This window comes from Mobula birostris, chromosome 9 (assembly GCF_030028105.1).
Source record: "Mobula birostris isolate sMobBir1 chromosome 9, sMobBir1.hap1, whole genome shotgun sequence".
NCBI lineage: Eukaryota > Metazoa > Chordata > Chondrichthyes > Myliobatiformes > Myliobatidae > Mobula > Mobula birostris.
The window spans coordinates 12,649,053-12,669,377 of record NC_092378.1 but is presented as its reverse complement, the minus strand read 5'-3'; the positions used below and the strand labels follow the sequence as shown (position 1 = coordinate 12,669,377).

At 39.8% G+C, this 20,325-nt stretch overlaps 1 protein-coding gene across 3 annotated transcripts in view; it reads left to right on the top strand.

Annotated features, from left to right (window-relative positions):
- The window catches only part of tmtc2b (transmembrane O-mannosyltransferase targeting cadherins 2b), a 224,486-nt gene that overhangs the window by 191,194 nt on the left and 12,967 nt on the right, over positions 1-20,325 (top strand). For all 3 annotated transcript variants that reach the window (XM_072269329.1, XM_072269330.1, XM_072269331.1), the window contains 2 exons: positions 1,939-2,053; positions 16,692-16,755. In XM_072269329.1, coding sequence (XP_072125430.1) covers positions 1,939-2,053; positions 16,692-16,755 — 179 coding nt within the window. The remainder of the gene's footprint in view (positions 1-1,938; positions 2,054-16,691; positions 16,756-20,325) is intronic.

Sequence of the window (20,325 nt, the reverse complement as noted above, 5' to 3'; positions counted from 1 at the left end):
AATTCACAAACTTTGAAATCCATATACTAGGTCTTTAATTTTCATTCAGCTTGTGTTTTCCTTGGAAATTAAATTAGGTGGGACATAAAAAAGTCTTTGTTTGTTCTAATTTTTTAGGCATTAATATGAAGAGTAAATAAAAATACTGAACTGGTGAAGTTGTTATGGAATCAAATCTAATAACTGGAGATGAATGCAAATTTATTTGTAATATGAATATATCCAATTTCAAAGTGAATTATTTAGTAGTTTTTACCTTGTAGTCTGCATGAGACCATGAGCTCCTTAGGGTTTCTCTTTCATCAACTTCCACAGAAAGAGTAGAGAAACTGGGTAAACAACATTTCCCAGATGAATAAAATGCCTTTTAGCGAGATGTTTCACTTTAAAAAAAGCTTAATGGAATACCCATTGCTTGTAAAACCCAAAGAACTAAATGTTTTCAATGAAACAAAGTCATAGGTACTAAATTCTGAAATGTGGTAACCAGCACAGAGATTTCTATTCCTGGTTCTGACTTCTTCGGCTGTATAAGGATAGTAAAGACCTTAAGGCATAAGAACAGAATTTGGCTCAAGTCTGCCCCGCCATTCAATCACGGCTGATTTATTTTCCCCCTCAACTCCATTCTCCTGCCTTCTCCCTGTAGGGAGAAGGTTGTCTGCCATCAGATTTGCCTCCATTGAGTTTGGAACCTAAAGTAGCACCATTAAATTGTTGTGTATTTAATACCACTTCATGACTGTAGAATACAAGAGAACACATTCTGAACTCATAACCATATATTTGACCAGAAGTCATTCAAGCAAAATTAGGCCCATTGCGTCTGCTTTGCTATTCCATCATGGTTGATTTATTATCCCCTTCAACCCTATTCTCCTGCCTTCTCCCTGTAATCTTTGACACCCTTTCTAATAAAGAATCTATCATCCTCCACTTCAAGTATACCCGATGATATGGCTTTCACAGCCACCTGTGGCAATGAATTTCACTTATTCACCATCCTCAAGCTAAAGAAATTCCTTCTCATCTCTGTTCTTAAGAGATCACTTTCTATTCTGTCGCTATGCCCTCTGGTCCTAAGCTCCAACTATTTGAAATATCCTCTCCACATCCACTCTGTCTAAGCATTTCAATATTCGGCAGGTTTCAACGAAATGTCCCATCATTCTTCAAAATTCCAGTGAGTACTGGCCCAGAGCCACTATACGCTCCTCATACATTAACTCCTTCATTCTGGGGAACATTCTCGTAAACCCCCTCTGGACGCACTTCAAACTCAACACATCGTTTTTTAAGATATTGGGTCCAAAACTGCTCGCAGTACTCCAAATGAAGTGCAAAGGAGGCATTACTAAAAAAAAAAAATGGCATGCATTTTTATGGGATAATTTATGTCCCTTTTAAGACTTTTTAAAGCGCTTTGCAGCAATAGGCTTTGAAAGTTAGTCACTGCTGTAAGGTAATAAATACAACCATTGATATCTGTACAGCAATATGATAAGTGGTGTTGAGGGAAGAATAAATATTAAATTGATTACAATTTTTGATTTCCTTGCTCAATCTCAAAACAATGGTGTTAGATCTTTAATGTCCACAAGAGTACTCTTGGTGTAACATCCCTGAAGTGCAATTTTTCACACAGTGCATCACAGCCAGATGATTTGGTGAATCAGCCAAGATGATTATGCTTATTTCTGGAATGGGATTTGAACTTCATATGTTCTACTTCAGACTTCTGTGAGGTGAAGAACAGCTGATGCCAGGCCGGGCAAATAAGGAACTCCTGGAAATGATTCCAGTCCAAGTAGATTTCTGCTATATTTTAGTGCCAGCAAGCCAGACTTATCATTGAGAAACAGTTCAGTTTTCCAGTCCTTTTAATTGTTCCCTGCATTGAAGAAATAATAATAGTTGTATTTTTGTGTCTTCTGATAGGTCAGTTTTTGTTGGAGGCGTCTCGCCTGGTGGAAGCTGCAGAGATGGCAGAGAAGGCAGCCGACCTGGACAGCACTGAGTTTGATGTTGTCTTCAATGCTGCCCACATGCTCAGGTTAGCTCGTTTCCTTGCATCATGGAATGCATTTCCAGCAGGCTTGTTAGCACTGCAGATTTTGTTGTCTGACACAGATCAGAGCAAAAATAAGCACACTCCTTAACAAAAAAGATGTAAGAGGTTAACACTTCTATGTGGTAGGCTTCCAAACCCATTAAAAGCTGCAGCATCGTGCAGTAATTCAGTATCCTTTTGTGCCTAATTTAACTTGAATGTCAAGTGTGCTAAAGCATTTTAATAAAAACATGCCTACTTGATCCAAGTGACCTTGCAGAGCACCGTGAAGGTCAGGTTGGAGTAAGTGCTCTGCCGCCATAAAGAAAGAAAATGATATACTCCACATTTTTGTAGCTTGCCTGTCTTCTGATGAAATTTCAGTGGCAAAATTAACCATTTCCTGCAAAGAAAAATCTTTCATTCAGAGTCAGTGTCTGGAGTGGGTGTAACAATATTATTGAAAACTATTTCACTTATGACTAACTTGCACTTAAAAATATTTCATAAATCTGTAGTTTATTGTAAACCTTAACGGAAATGTTGATACATTCCTTTACTTACAAAACATTAATCTACTTCAATCTCTGCAAAAAGAACAGCAGTTTTCTGTAAGAATGAAAAGCACAATAGGTTGATAAGTATTTGAAGGAGAAATGAGAATCAGAAACAAGAGAAAATTTGCAGATGCTGGAAATGAGAGCAACACAACAGGATGCTGGAGGGACTCAGCAGGCCAGGCAGCATCAATGGAAAGAAGTACAGTCGACGTTTGAGAATCTGAATCAAATTTAATATCACTGACAAATAACATGTCATGACATTTATTGTTTTGCCATAGAATTACAGTGCAAGACATAAAATATATAAATTACAATAAGAAATATATACTTCCACACACAAATAAATATAAATATATATATGTGTGTATGACTGTGTGTGTGTGTGTGTGTATGTATACATATACATACATACATATATATATATATATACACACACACAAAACTTATATGTATATATCTATATATAATTTTCATTATATGTTATGCTGTATGACGTGGGCGATCATTGTCTTCCCATGACCATGATTGTTCTTGGCAAATTTTTCTGCAGAAGTGTTTTGCCATTGCCTTCTTCAGGGCAGTGTCTTTATGAGACGGGTGGACCCAGCCATGATCAATACTCAGAGACTGTCCGCCTGGATCCAATGACCACATGACCAGAACTTGTGATATGAACCAGTTGCTTACACGACCATCCAACACTTGTTTCTATGGGTTCATGTGACCCTGATCGGGGGAGGGGTGCGCTAAGCAGGTGCTACACCTTGCCCAAGAGTGACCTGCAATCTAGTGGAAGGAAGGAGCGTCTTACACCTCCTTTGGTAGAGGCGTGTTTCTACCCCCGCCACTCAAGTCTATGTTGATACCCAGGAACTTGAAACTGCTCACCCTTTCTACTGCTGATCCTGTAATGAGACTGGTGTGTATTCCATCAACATCCTGTTCCTGAAGTCCACAATTAAGTCCTTGCTCTTACTGATGTTGAGTGAAAGATTATTGTTGTGACAGCACTCACCAGCATTTAATAATGAGTCCTGATGAAGGGTCTTGGCCCAAAACATTGACTGTTTATTCATTTCCGTAGATGCTGCCCAGCCTGCTGAGGCCCTTCAAAATTTTGTGTGTGTTACACTGGTATTCAATTTGCTACCATTCACAACTGATGGAAAGATCAATCTTGAGGAGCAACTATTTATCAAGTACATTGAAACAGTGCATATCCTCATTACCTGAATTAAAATTTGAAAGAATCTGCTAACCTTGGCAGATCTTGGCTAGTTTTCTGAAGAATCATGAATGTAGTACATTGAATTAAATATTTCCAAGTGATCTTCTATACTTTTATTGCTTTAAGATGTACAAAACTATTTTAGAAATAAATAAGGAAATATTGAAAATACTCACCAAGTCAGGTAGCATCTGTGGAGAGAAAAGCAATGTTTTCAGTTTGAAGATCCATCATTATAAATTTTTGAAACTTCTTAAGAACTTGCCTTAAGAGATGCTGAGAGATTGTTTCTCCTGGCTGGACAGTCTAAAGCTAGTAGTCATCACATCAGATGTTTACACAATTATGATGTGAAGCGATGGTAAACTTGCATTGAACCTTGGTTAGACCATACTTAGACTGTGGAGAGAATGTATAAGGATGGATACAATGGTATTTAGAAGTCAGCAAAACATTAACAGATTAGTTCTTAAGAAAGCTAGGCAAAGAGGTGACCTGACAGAGGTTTGTATACTTCTCAAAGGTTTTGAAAAAAAAGGTGAGGGACTAATGTTATCATTTGTGAGGAAGAGGCTTGCCACTAAGAAATTTCATACTGAAGTCAAAACAATCTTCACCAGATGTGTGGTGAGAACGTGGAACTTACTATTATAGAAGAGAATCATATCGATATATTTAATACAGAGCTGAATGAGAGAGAGGAGGAGATGAGGGATTACGCATGGATTTAGAGGAGGAAAGATGGAGGAATGTGAAATGAAGCAAAATCCTGATACTGATCTGCTCTGCTCTGATGCTGTAAGAATATGAAACTAGGACTGAAGATGTTACATTTGAATGCACACAGTATACGGAATAAGGTTGATGATCTTATACTGCAGTTAGAGGTAGGTATGGTGTTGTTGGCATCACTGAGTTGTGGCTGAAAGAAGGTCGTAGTGGGGAGCTCAACATCTAAGAATGCACATTATATCAAAAAGGTGGGCAGGTAGGTAGAGGGGTGGGGTGGCTTTGTTGGGAAAAATGAAACCAAATCCTTGGAAAGAATGACATAAGATGTAGAGTCCTTGTGGGTAGAGTTAAGAAACTGCAAGTTAAAAAGACCCTGATGGGAGTTATATATCAGTCTCCAAAAATTAGCCAGATTGTGGGGTACAAGTAATGATTGGAGATAAAAATGGCATGTGAAAAGGGCAATGTTACAATAGTCATTGGGAATTTAAATATGCAGGTAGATTGGGAAAATCAGATTGGTGCTGGACTGCAAGAGTGGGAATTTGTAGAAATCCTACAAAATGTCTTTGGTTGGAGTAAAGTGGCTAGAGCTGCTTGTGGTTGAGCAATTCTGGATTGAGTGTTGTGTAATAAACCTGATTTCATTAGGGAGCTTAAGATAAGGAAACCTTAGGAGTCAGTGATCATAATATGATAGAATTCACCCAGCAGTTTTTACCTAAAGTCAGATGTATCAATATTACAGTGGAGTAAGTAGAATTTCAGAGGCATGAGGGAGCAGTTGGCCAAAGATGATTTGAAGGGGCACTAACAGGGATGATGAAAGAACAGCACTAGCTGGAGTTTCTAGGAGCAATTCAGAAGGTTCAGGATTAATTCAACCAGAAGGAAAAGTATTATAAAGAGAAGGTGTCACAACCATAGCCGAGAAGGGAAGTCAAGACAGCATAAAAGCAAAACTTAGGCATATAATATGGCAAAAATTAGTGGGAAGATAGAAAATTGGGAAGCTTTAAAAAACCAACAGAAGACAACCCAAAAAAAAGCCATGAGGAGCGAAAAGATGAAATCAAGGTAAGTTAGCCTGTAATATAGAAGAGGATATCAAATGTTTTCTTTCAGATATATAAAGAGTAAAAGAGAGGCAAGAGTAGATATTGGACCACTGGGAAATGAACTGGAGAGGTAGTAATGGGGACAAAGAAATAGCAGACGCATTCAATAAGTAGTTTGCATCAGTCTTCACTGAGGAAGAAACTAGCAGCATGGCAGAAGTTCGAGAATGTCGGGCAGAAGTCAGTGTAGTTGCTATTACTAAGGAGAAAGTTTTTGGGAAGCTGAAAGGTCTGAAGATAAATAGGTTATCTGGACCAGATGGATTACACTCCAGAGTTCTGAAAATGGTAGATAAAAAGTTTGTGAGGATATTAGTAGTGATCTTTTAAGAATCACTAGATTCTGGAATGATTCCGGTGGACTGGAAATGGCAAATGTCATTGCACTCTTTAAGAAGTGGGGGGAGGCAGAAAATAGAATATTAAAGGACAAATGTAGTTGAGAAGATGCTAAGGTCCATTATTATGTATTAAGGATGAGGCTTTTGGGGTAATAGAAGGCGCATGGTGAAACAGGCTAATATCAACATGGGTTCCTTCAGGGGAAATGTTGCCTGACAAATCTGTTGCAATTTTTTGAGGAACTAGCAGGCAAAATAGACAAAGAATTGTGTTTACTTGGATTTTCAGAAGGCCTTTAACAAGGTGCCACCCGTGAGTTTGCCTAACAAGATAAGAGCCTATAGCATTACGTGAAAGATACTAGCACGGATACAAGATTGGCTGACTGGCAGGAAGAAAAGAGTGCCTTTTCTGGTTAGCTGCTAGTAGCTAGTGTAATCCACAGGGACAGTGCTGGGATCATTTCTGTTCACATTATATGTTAGTTATTTGGATGATGGGACTAGTGGATTTGTGGCCAAGTTTGTGGATGATATGAAGATAGGTGCAGGTAGCATTGAGGAAACAGGGAGTATTAACAGGGAGGTTAACTTGCATTTTGAGTCAGTGATAAGGAAGGCAAGTGCAATGTTAGCATTCATTTTGAGAGCACTAGGCCATTAAGTCAAGGATATTAATGCTGAGGCTTTATAAGGCATTGTTCATACCACACTTGGAATGTTGTGAGCAGTTTTGGGCTCCTTATCTAAGCAAAATGTGCTGACGTTGGACACGGTCCAGAGGAGGTTAATGTGTTAGGAGAGTTTGATGGCTTTAGGCCTGTACTTGCTGGTGTAGAAGAATGAGGGGGGATCTCATTGAAACCTATCGAATTTTGAAAGGCCAAGATAGAGTGAATGTGGAGGGGACGTTTCATATAGTGGGTGAGTTTAGGACCAGAGGACACAGTCTCAGAATAGAGGGATGTCCATTTAGAACAGAGATGAGGAGGAATTTCTTTAGCCGAGGGAGGGGGCAGGGTGAATCTTTGGAATTTATTGCCACAGGCAGCTGTAGAGGCCAAGTCATTGGGTATATTTAAAGCTGAGTTTGATAGGCTCTTGATGAGAAAGTGCGTCAAAGGATATGGGGAGAAGAAAGAGTTGAGAGGGATAATAAATCAGCCATGATGCAATGGCAGAGCAGACCTGATGCTGTGAATAGCCTAATTCTGTTCCTAGATCCTATACTGTCATGGTTCCTGTTCCCTCTAGCTGCATGGTGCATGTCCGCGCAGTAACTGAAATGTTCCCACGCACATAGCCTTTCTTGCTGTACAGCTCATATTTTATTTAATATGTTATTAAAGTGCCACACAGTTTTCAGGCTGTGCAAAAATTTCCTGCTCAGAGCAATGGTTGGTTTGCACAACTCTAAAAAAAATTAGAGGGAATGTTGCTTATGGTAATCCCATATATGACCTCAGGGAAAGTTCAGGGCTTCCACAATCATGCATGGTGTGACAGAAGTACAGAGCTTCCTGATGATTATGCGGAGAAATATTAGCAGTTAAATATGTAACTGGGGCATTTCTCTGGAAAACTAGGATGAATAGATTTTTGAACACCATGGAAATCAAGGAGACAGGATAGAGAAATGAAACTCACGTCAAAACTCAGCCATGTTCAAATTGAGTGGTGGAACATCCTTAAGGGACTGTGCATTGTACTTCAGCTTCCACTTCTAATGTTATACAGAAATAGGCTCAAGAATATCTACATTTAATTACCCGTGAACAGCACCAGGAATAGACTGCACAGAGTAAAATCACACGCTAGAATAGTTATTGCAGTCATCCTTTCTAAAGTCATTACTTTAACTTTCGACATAAAATGTTTTTTGTAGACACCTCCATTTGTCATGTTTACAGAGAACAGCACACAGAGGCACTTACCTCATTAGCCGCGTGATTTCATTAATTTTCTAATTCTATGAAGTTGTTGAAAAACTAGATATATTAGCAGATCGACATGCAGCTAGGGAACTGGATGAGGAAAAAGTTTTGCTCTATGTTGACTCTCAGTTCCCACTGAACAAACATAGCTCATGAAAAATTAGTTTAGTGCTATCAAGCTGCATCAGTACTTGTGCTGTACTGCAGCTTCATTTCAAAGTCAAGTGCGGTATCTCTTACATCTGATCAAGCATCACTTCAATTTTGTTGCTATTTCACTCTAAATGCTATTGGAAAATCATAGCTGATACTGAGTGAGCACCAGAACTTACGGCAGTGTGTCGTTAAGTGGGACATTTGTTTAAACTCTTAGCTGAGAGTTTACATGGCTAGATCTGAGGCATGTACTCACTATGGGCAGTTAGTCCCTGTGCTGTCTAATAATTAAAGGTGCTGTGTTATTATGAGGGATGGGGGGGGCAAAGGTCAAATCAGTTTCTCACAATTAATTACAACCTCTAGGAAATTACTATAGGGGCTGTGAGTAAACATGGCTTGCTGACCTGACATCACTGTGCAGTAGAGAGTTCATTGCCAATGTTAAAGTGGGTATATTCACAGCTTCACAAAAATAAATAAATCTCTCTGTGGGCTCAGGACCACCTCCTAATGTTTCCTGGTGTGGAGGAAGACTGGGGAGAAGTAATTATTTGTAAAAATGAAAGACTGATGAGCATTGAGGGCAATGGACCTTAAAAGTGGCAGTATTAGAAAATATACTGTAGGCGAAAACATACTGAGCCTTGTGAATGATTGTGTAAGGCTTCAGTTAATGCATTTAGTTTTGAAGCTTCATTCCCATGGCAGAATGAATCTGACTGCCTTTGCAAAGTAAAACTGCAATTATTAGGTAATCATAGTATTGCAGCAAGTCAAAAAGCTAACTTCCCATCGCTATCCTGCTGCAATCAGGTTTAATTCTAAGCTATTTGTGGCAAATCGGGTGGCGCAGTAGCATAATGGTTAGGACAGCGCTTTACAGTTCAGGTGACCTGGGTTCAATTCCCGCTGTCGCCTGTAAGGAGTTTGTATGTTCCCCCCGTGACCGTGTGGGTTTTGTCTGGGTATTCCACAGTCCAACGACGTACTGGTTGATAGGTTAATTGGGCATTGTAAATTGTCCTGTGACTAGGCTAGGATTAAATCAGGGGTTGCTGGGCGGCACAGCCTGAAGGCAGGGAAGGACCTCCTCAACGCTGTATCTCAATAAACAAATAAATAAATGTGCAAGGGAACCCGATCAAGCCAAAGAGGTTGGAAGCTCTCTGAATTGGGAAGCTTGAAGTTACTTTTTTATTCCGGTACTCTTGGTGTAATATTAATAACTTACCTTTCTAATGTTCAATATGTCCAACGTCGCAGCAGGCTCACATGAGTTTCTTTGATTAGGATAGTCATAGTCAAGTCATGGTCATACTTTATTGATCCCAGGGGAAATTGGTTATAGCATTAATAGACAAATCAGTGCTCTTTTAGCATTAATTTTTTATAAGTATGGCACATTTTAGCTAAGGGCATGGAGCAATTAAATTCTCTAGAAATACCTGTAGTGTTATTTTAAGTTCAAAGTTCAAAAGGTCAATTTAATATCAGAGAATGCATACAGTATACAACCTGAAATTCTTACTTTTTGCAGACATCCACAGTACAAAAAAAAGCCCAAAGAATGAATGACAGAACATCAGAACCCCAAAGCCTTTCCTCTTCCTCCCACAAGCAGTAGCAGAAGCATCAGCCTTCTCCCTCCCCAAAGTTCCAAGGGAATCTATTATCAAGGTATAGATACGTCACCATATACTACCCTGAGAATTATCTGCTTTCTTTGAGCAACTCCAGCAGAATGTCATTTATAACCCATATTTAATCAGGTGAAGACATTAGGAGATGCAAGAGAAGTGCTGGTTTCTACACCTTTATAGGCATGGCTACTGTTAGCATGACCAACATCTATTGCCCACAGAAATGTAGTGGTGAACCACCTATTTGAGTCATTACAGTTCTGCTGGTGAAGCTATTTACATGGGGCTGTTGGGTAGGCAGTTGAGGCATTTAGACCCTGGAGCAATGAAGGCCTCTGAAATATTTCCAGGCTAAGTCTTGGACGGATGGGAATCTGAAGGTGAGGGCAATCGCACATGTGTGAAGCCTTTGCCTTGGGTTTGGGAAATGCTGTCAGAATAGCACAGATATATAATTTTTATGTATTTTCCTGATCAAATTCAAATGTTAGAGTTTAATTATCATTTGACCATGCATGAATAGAGCCAAACGAAGCAGTGTTCCTTTGGGGCCAAGGTGCAAAACACATTACCAACAGCGCATAGCCCAAAACGGAAATAGCATATATGGATACAATTTCAGAAGAAACTTACAGTGACAAAGAAACAAACATAATATATCCCATATCCCTGAGTGGCATGACTGTACAATGGATGGTAAGTTGTCTAAATCCAGCTTGTTCTTCTGTGGAGCAAACACTGGAGGGCAGCACCAAGTGAACTCAGAGAAGAGCACTGAGTGAACACTAGAGAGCAGCATCATTGGGCGGGGCCAGTACCCAACCCAGTGCCATTCCAGTGTGCCCGGCAGAGATTTTCTGATTCTGCTTTGGCGTCGCCGCCCTTGGGTGGCTGCAAAAGGCACCTAATGGTACATAGTGTAGTGATTGTGCACTGGAATTGGGAGCAAATGGATATTTAGTGTGGTGGATGGGATGCCAATCCACTAGACTGCATTAGAAAACATTAAGACATAAGATTAGAATTCGTCCATTTGGCCCATCGAGTCTGCTCTGCCATTCCATCATGGCCAATTTATTATCTCTCTCAAACCCATTCACCTGCCTTCTCCGCATAACCCTGACTAATCATGAACCAATTGACCTCTGCTTTAAATATACCCAATGACTTGGTCACCACAGCCAGGTTCTACAGATTCACGACCCTCTGGCGAAAGCAATTCTTCCTTATCACTGTTCTTAAGGGACATCCTTGTATTCTGAGAGTGTGCCCTCTGATCTTAGACTTCTCCACTATAGCAAACATCCTCTCAGCATTCACTCCATCTAGGCCTCTCAATATTCAATAGGTTTCTATGAGTATAGTCACAAAACCATCAAATGCTGCTCATACATTAACCCTTTCATTCTCGGGATCATTCTTGTGAGCCTCCTCTGGACCCTCTCCAATGCCAGCACATCCTTTCTTGGGTGAGGGGCCCAAAACTGCTCACAATACTCCAAGTATGGTCTGACCATTGCCTCATAAAGCCTCAGGATTACATCCTTGCTTTTGTAATCTAGTCCACTCGAAATGGTTTTGGACCTCAGGGGTATTGTTGGGAAAAGTACTTAACCAGGCAATTGGAGGGTCCACACAGAAAATGCTGGAGGAACTCAGCATCTATGGAAATGAATAAACAGTTGACCTTTCAGGCCAAGACCCTTATTCAGGACTGAAGTGGAAGGGGGAGAATACCAGAGTAAAAAGGTGGGGGGAGGGAAAGGAGACTAGCTAGAAAGTGATAAGTGAAGCCAGGTGGGTGGGAAAGGTCAAAGGCTGATAGGAGAGGAGAATGGACCATAGGAGAAATGGAAGGAGAGGGGAGCCAGGGGGAAGTGATAGGCCGGTGAGAAGAGGTAAAAGTCTAGAGAGGAGAATAGAAGAAGAGGGGAGGGGAAGGGGAAAAATATCAGAAGGAGAAATCAATGTTCATGCCATCACGTTAGAGGCTGCCCAGACAGAATATAAGTTGTTGCTCCTCCACCCACCCTCAGGGTAGCTTCATCTTAGCAGAAGAATAATTGGAGGGTACATATCACTCTGCTGACTAGTCCATAAACCAGGGTGAGTTCTAGGTTCATTAAGTAATTATATTATTTTGCTGGAAGGTGCATAATATAGAGTTACTGTGATCGTCATCAGTGATGCTTGTAAACAAAACCAGAACATATTGAAATAAGTTTGGTAGAGATTCTGGGTAAAACACTGATGCCCTGTAGGATATCTTTACCTGATTTCTTCCTTCTTTTGCTGTGGGTGAAAATTGCAGTTTATGGGTTGCACCTTTGAAATTCAATTTCTGTTGTTAATGGCTGTTGCACATGAGATAACACTGGAAAAAATACGCAGTGGACGATGGAAGAACTTGGTCCAATCTCCCAATCAGCAGGATTTCAACAGGAATATTGCATGTGTGGGATTTATGCCTTTTCTTTAGGGAAACAGGTGCGAATGGATACCAATTCTAGGCGCAAACATGAGGAAATCTGCAGATGCTGGAATTTCAAGCAACACACATAAAAGTTGCTGGTCACCAGCAACCAATTCTAGGCACTGTGTTTTCGTTTAGAGTCATCCATCAGCTTTCATGTTTACTTTCTATTGCCACTTCTAAGTTTATGAAATTTTGTTTCATAAAATGACATGATGAAATTTGATCTCTCAGCTTTGAGTCATGCACTTTCCACTGGCCCTGTAATAAGTTAGTCCTAAATATACATTGATATTCTTCACATGACTTGACATTCTACCTAATTCCATTTTCTTTCATAATTTTGTTTTTCAAGGAAATGTTCCATTTTCGCTTAAAATAACTTATCAGCCCTCCTACAATAATGTTCTTTAATGGGAAGTTTCATATTGTAGAATTCCCACTGTGTAAATTTACTTTATAGTTAGCTGAAACTTAGTCTTGATTCTTCAAATGTACTGTGCATGTGAACCACTTATTGATCGTAACCTTTCTTCATGGTAAAAGGCATCTATTAAATCATCCTCAAACAACTCTGCTCTACCTCCTAACTTGAAACTTATTTTGTTGAAAATAAAGAAAGAAAAACTCTGCAGTAGCCAGAAACTTAGTTTATGTTGATTTTCATAACTGTAGCTTCTCATCTTGATAAATTTGTAGTGAATTTATGTTCCTTCTTTCATATCGCCTTAATATTCTAATAGCAAACAATAAAAGTTTAATGTGATTCAGTCAGAGTATTACATGTAAGGTCTTGTTAAATTTATTACTAGTCCCTTATGTGTTTTGTATGAAGGCATAAAAACAACCACATGATTTGTCTTTGGTTAAAGTTTTAACTATGTATGTTACTGCTTTAATGCACATTGGCATAACCAGGCTCCCTTGATAATTAACTTTGCATAAAAATACATTCCAAATAGAGTATTTTCATTCTTTAGACTTCCAAATACATTAGCTTTATGTCTTCTGCATTGAGTTGCCATTGTGCTTGCTTCTCTGTGTACTCCTCTATTCTTCTTCAAACTTTCCACTATTTGTCATAGCCTCAACCTCTTTCTGAAGTTCAAAGCAATTTATTAGTCAAGTACATATACGTCACCATTACAACATTGAGATTTATTTTCTTGCAGGCATACTGAATAATTCCATAATAGAATAATAACCATCAATAGAATCAATGAAAGACTGCACCAGCTTGGGTTTTAACACAACTTTTAATTTCAATTCTATTTTGTCATATTTTGATTGTGGATGTATCATGAACATAGCAATACTTACCACAAAGCATTTTCACTACAAGAAACTTTATATGAGCACTAACCTTTTTTTTTTAATTCTCTTTTCAGCTCTCTGAAAGCTAGTAAGATAGTGGGAAATCAGAGAGTAAGGTAGAAGGAATAAATTGTAGAAAGGTTTCAATGTTTTGACTTTAAGAACACTGACCTACTGGAATTTACTTATTTCATTGGACAATTTTTTTAAAGTGTTGCTTCCGCAGAATTATTTTGCTTATGATAGACTGCTTGAAGCTGAACACAATATAATTTCAGACTAATTTTAAACCTGTAGGTATTTGGAGAAACAAGAAATTAACTTTTATTGAATATACTGCATTTAATTGCATAATGATATTGATGCTTTGCAGCAATTCATCTCAGCTAAAAATATTTTGTTAATGATTTCCATTTGCACTCAGTGTCTGAGGCTTCTCACTTAAGCATCCAACAGTAATCAGCCAGCATTGATAGATTCCAGTTTCCCTAATACCATTTCTCAATGACTGCAATGTTCTGGTGAAACCTTTCAACATGCTCGTCACTGACAGTGCCAAGATTTGCAGGGAGATGTCTAAATGAGAATGCAGAAAATGAATCTGTAGTGACATCTTGCACTTCATGGTTTTGTATGCTTGAAACATGTTGTCAACCAGCTGCACATAGTTTGGTGCTCTGTAGTTGCCAAGAAACTTTTCAACAACATCCTTGAATGCAATTTTCTCCAGTCCTACTAGGAGTTCTTTGAGTTACCTGTCATTGATGACCTGTTTGATTTGTGGACCAACAAAACAGCCCTCCTTATTCTTGACATCAATTATTCTGACTTGAATTTTGAATTGAAATAAAAAATATTGGTGATTTGGAAAAAAAAACATGGTGCATGCTAGGGAAATGTTATGGTGGATTTCATGATCCACGCCCATAAGATACACCCAAAAGTATTCAAGAAGGAAAATCTTTGTTGACCAGTGTTTTCTGTTCAGCTTTAACACCTGGGTGGTAAATTGAAAGCTTGCCCTTAGGGCATTGGTCATAGATTTTACTTATTGTAATTACATTATTGTAAATATTTTAGTTGTGAATTCTTCTATAAATGATCAGTCATCAGCTGCTGTTTTTCATCAGCCAACAAAAAGTCTTGAGAACAAGGATCTAAACGACGACAAACCTCATCTGGGTACATTAAACATAGAAATATATATTCTGTTTTATTAGTCCTTCTAATAGAAATTTATTGACAACAAGCATTCTGAACAATATGGTATGACTCACATGGGACTTCCTGTTGGAGCAAGATTAACTGGCTGATATTGAAGGATTCTTAGGCTCCAGTGGATCAGTGCCACTGTTCATCAATGTTCAGTTTTCCCATAAAACAGCAGCTAAAGTGTTCAGAACTTTTGGTAAAAGATTGTGCGCAACGACGAGCATTATAAGGGAAAATAGCTTTCAAAAGTTTTACATAAAAGAAGCATCACTTTCATGATACTTAAATTGTTTTACTTGGAAATGTTTAAAAACACACTATAGAGCTGGAAATATATTCCAGTATATTCCATTAAGCTTGGGAAACAACAAACAGCCCTTAAGGGAAATAGTAAACACTCAAAGTTTTGAGCCGAGACCCTTATTCAGGACTGAGAAGGAAAGGGGAAGATGCCTGAATAAAAACTTGGAGGAGGGGAATGAGGCTAGCTGGAAGATGATAGATGAAGCCAAGTGGCTGGGATACATCAGGGGCTGGAGAAGAAAGAATCTGTTAGGAGTGGAGAGTGGACAATAGGAGAAAGAGAAGGAAGAGGGGACCCAGGATGAAGTGATAGTCGGGTGAGAAGAAGTGAAACGTTAGAGTGGGGAATAGAGGAAGGCGGGGCAGGGGCTGGGGGTTAAGTTTGTTCACTGGAAGGAGAAATTAATATTCATGCCTTCCGGTTGGAAGGTACCCAGACAGAATATAAAGTGTTGCTCCTCCACTCTGAGGGTGGAACAGCAATTCTGCTTTTTCTCTTCAGTTGGCTTTGCCAAACATTGAATAAAGACATCAAAAAAGAACCTTCTGCAGTGCATCAAGTTTAGTGTCAATTGTGCTGTCCAGTTTTTAAGTAAGCTCTCAATATGATCCACTAATAGACTGTGTCCTCAGGGGTCAGTGCAAACTCTTTTCATTAAGGCATTGTCCAGTGTAAACTTTATAGACCAGTATGTTGAATCAATCCGTTGGTCAGGATGAGAATGAGCATTCCATAGTTGGCTTCAATTCAGGGAAATAAGCCAGGGATCTCCTGCCTGATTTAGCTCAGTTATTCCCTGTTGTAAAGCATTCACATGTGGGCTTTGCCTAAGATGGAAAGCTTGACTTTCTACCATCAGGCAGGAGACTCTGTTGCATAAAAACAAGAATGGTCAGGATGAGAAACAGTTTCTTCCCTCAGGCCATTAGGCTTCTGAACTCCCTGCTGCATTGTATTCGAAGTGTCACCAGTTAATCTGTTCTGTACTTTATAATATTCAATTTATGCACTTTACTTTTGTTTATTTATGCATAATTCATCTGTAGGTTTTATCCTTACTTTCATAAGTTATTGTGTGTTATATGTGTGTTATGTGTACTACTGTGCTTTACACCCTGGTCTGGAGAAACGTCTCGTTTGATAGTACACATGTATATAGTTAAATGACAATAAACTTGATCTAATTTGACTTGATGCTCAATTTTGTTGTGTAGCACAGTAATAGACCCCGTCTCATTTCACTTGAGAAGAATGTAGCACTTAAATCAGACAGCTGAAGGTTAGTGATACGCTCGGACTCAACTTCTTAAGGTGAAGAAGCAAGGAAACAACATGGAAAGTATGTCTAAAATTAGAGGGAATAATATATTTACATAAATCATTTGCAAATGTTGTTTGGGTATTACCACAATGCTGGAATTAACACAATTGTTTTGACTGTACTCATTATGAATAATTTTGGAAAATGTCCAATGAAATGCAGGTAAAATGACTGTGCGACCTCTCTGCTGAACATCTGGCAATTTTGTCAGCTTTCTATCTGAAATATAAACCATTTAGATGACACGTGTCCGAAGTCAGATTTCATTTCATTGGGAAACTTTTTTTTTTCTTGTTCCGCAGACAAGCTGGCCTGAACAAAGCAGCTGAGAAACATTACGGATTGGCAGCAGGACTGCGACCCAATGTAAGTGAACACAGCCATAACAGAACAGCAGCCATGCATGATTAACGCAGATCTCCGTATACTACACCAATAAAGAAAAGTGGCCAGTAAATTCACTTACGAATATGCTTAAGCTCTGCTGAAACCAGCAGCTGTGCCAGAAAAGAACCATTGTCACGTTTTTATGACTGGGGGTTCTCATTACGTTGGCTGTGAAAGAGCACTGTGCACTTTTATTTATATATTTATTGAGATACAGCATGGAATAGGCCCTTCTGTCCCTTCGCGCCACGCTGCCCAGCAATCCCCCAGTTTAGTCCTAGCCTAATCATGGGCCAACTTACAATGACCACTTAAACTACCAACTGGACTGTGGGAGGAAATCACGGCACCAGGAGGGGACCCACGCGGTCATGGGGAGAACGTACAAGCTCCTTACAGAGAGCATTGGGAATTGAACCCAGGTGGCCTGTAGTGTAAAACGTTGTGCCAACCACTATGCTACCATGCTGTCCATGTATGCTACTCATATTGCGTGCCCTTATTTCCACTGTACATCTGCTGGTGAAGTTTTGATGTCTGTAGAGTGTGAACTTCCCCAAATCATTTTGGTCATTTTCTGATATCCTCTGTCGGTCCGTTATACAAGTAAAAGATGATCTGGATACCCCAAATTCATGGGTATTGCTGCCACTTAAGTTTTCCGTGCACCTAAATTTGTTTCCGCACTGTTTCGGTCTAGAATATGATATGAGGGGTTCATGACAGTTATGCTACGTGGCAGATAATAGAAGATTTTAAAGCATATAATGAATAATCACGTGCATCTCCACACCATCCACCACAAGCGGGACTACCCGGTGGCCAAACATTTTAATTCCCATTCCCATTCCCATTCCGACATGCCAATCCATCCCTCAGAGTGGAACAGCCACACCTTATATACCATATGGGCAGCTTCCAACCTAATGGCATATGTATCGATTTCTCCTTCCGGTGAACAAATTCTGCACCCCCACCTCACTTCCTCTGTTCCCCACTCTGACCTTTCACTTTTTCTCACCTGCCTATTACTTCCCCCCGGGTCCCCTCCTCCTTCCCTTTCTCCTATTGTCCACTCTCCTCTCTTATCAGATTGTTCTTTCTCCAGCCCTTGACCTTTACCACCCACCTGGCTTCACCTATCACCTTCCAGCTAGCCTCTTTCCTCTCCCCCCTTCCCCCACCTTCCCCCTCATTCTCAGTCCATTCTTTTCCATAGATACTGCCTCACCTGCTGAATTCCTCCAGCAGTTTGTGTGTGTTTTTCTTCGTTGCTCCTTTTCGCATCTTTTTGCACCTTTTAGAGGTTTCAATTTAATGCATTTTCAAGAAACCATAGAATTCACTGTGTTAAGTTGTGGCTTTATAAAAACCATACACTTAGTGGCAAATTGCTATCAACAGATATACATTCATATGTATTTTTAACAAGAGTTAGAACTCATAATTTTGTGAGGAACATGTTCTTTTAGACATCAAGAATGAGAGAGTTAAATTGATGGAGTTTGATTTCGCAATCCGTTGGCTGAGAACTGAATTTGGGCCAGGAAATGGGGGAGAGCGTAAGGGATATTCTCAAGGGATAATTTTCTCAATTGCATGTTTCATGAAATAAGCCCCATTTTTGCATCATCCCGATAATTACTGTCAGACTAACTTTGCTTCCATCATGTAAAATCTAAAGTCCTTACTATTCCTAGAAATCTGTGCATGATTTTATTTTGAGGGCATCACTTGAATGCATTGCATAACTTCAGCTGCTAGCTCAGGATTATGGCTTCAAGCTAAAATTCAGAAGATTTATCCTGTGTTGACACTGCAGGTTAAAACAAGGTTCTGTTCCTGAGGACTGCTCACAACCCATCTGCTTCATAAGTCAGAAATATTCTAAAACAGTGTTTGGGAGAGGACGACAGAAAATAGCTGTGACAGGAGAGTGAGCAGGCCCAGGAAACATGTCTGCCAGTCAGTCTCACTGATTCAGAGTGAACAGTTGAGTCTGCTAAATTCAGCTTACCAGCCTCCAACTATTGCAGCTCGCAATCAGAATCAGATTTATTATCACCAGCATGTGTCATGAAATTTGTTAATTCAGGAGTGTTGGGTGGGCTGTAGAGCAATGGCATATGGAAATGCCCCGTCCCCAACCACCAGAAGATGCTTTCTGCCCTGGAACAACCGGAAAATACATCATTATCCATCCTGTTGATCTCCAAAATGCTAGATCATATGAATGGAGTGTTCATATGTCTAGCATTTGTAACCTGTGGAAGACCCATGGATTATTGAGAAGTTAGAGAGCTGTTATCTATGGAAACATAGAATAGATAAGGCCATAAGACATAGAAGCATAATTAGGCCATTTGGCCCCTTGGGTCTCTTCCACGAATTAATCATTGCTCATACATTTTCCCATCTCAACCCCAATCTCTTGCCTTCTTTCTACAACTTTTAACAGCTTTACTAATCAAGAACTTCTCACCCTCCGCTTTAAATGTACCCACTAACTTGCCTCCCACAGCATCTGTGGCAAAGAAACCCATTGATTCCCCACCATCTGGCACAAAAGATTTCTTCTCATCTCTGTTCTAAAGGGATGCCTTTTTGTTCTGAGGCTGTGCCTTCTGGTCCTAGACACAATAATTACTGGAAACATCCCCTCCAAGTCTACTTCATCAATATTTGGTAGGTTTCAATTAGATTCCCCCTCATTCCTCTAAACACCAATGAGTACAGGCGCAGAACCATTAAATGCTTCTCATACATACTCATAACCATCCTTTGGATGTCTCCAATGTCAGTACATCCTTCCTTAAATATGAGGCCCAAAAGTGTTAGAAACATAGAAAACCTACAGCACAATACAGGCCCTTTGGCCCACAAAGCTGTGCCGAACATGTCTTTACCTTAGAAGTTACCTAGGGTTACCCATAGCCCTCTATTTTTCTAAGCTACACATACCAATCCAGGAGTCTCTTAAAAGACCCTATCATATCTGCCTCCACCACCATCTCTGGCTCTACCATTCCACGCACTCACCACTCTCTGCACATTAAACTTACCCCTGATATCTCCTCTGTACCTACTTCCAAGCACCTTAAAATTTTGCCCTCTCATGCTGGCCTTTTCAGCCCTGGGAAAAGGCCTCTGACTATCCACACGATCAATGCCTCTCGTCATCTTACATACCTCTATCATGTCACCTCACATCCTCTGTTGCTCCAAAGAGAAAAGGCCGAGTTCACTCAGCCTATTCTAATAAGGCATGCTCCCTAATCCAGGCAACATCCTTGTAAATCTCCTCTGCACCCTTTCTATGGTTTCTACATCCTTCGTGTAGTGAGGTGACCAGAACTGAGCACAGTACTCCAAGTGGGGTCTGACCAGGATCCTATACAGCTGCAACATTACCTCTCGGCTCTTAAACTCAATCCCATGATTGATGAAGGCCAATGCACCGTATGCCTTCTTAACTACAGAGTCAACCTGTGCAGCAGCTTTGAGTGTCCTATGGATTCGGACCCCAAGATTCGGATCCTCCACACTGCC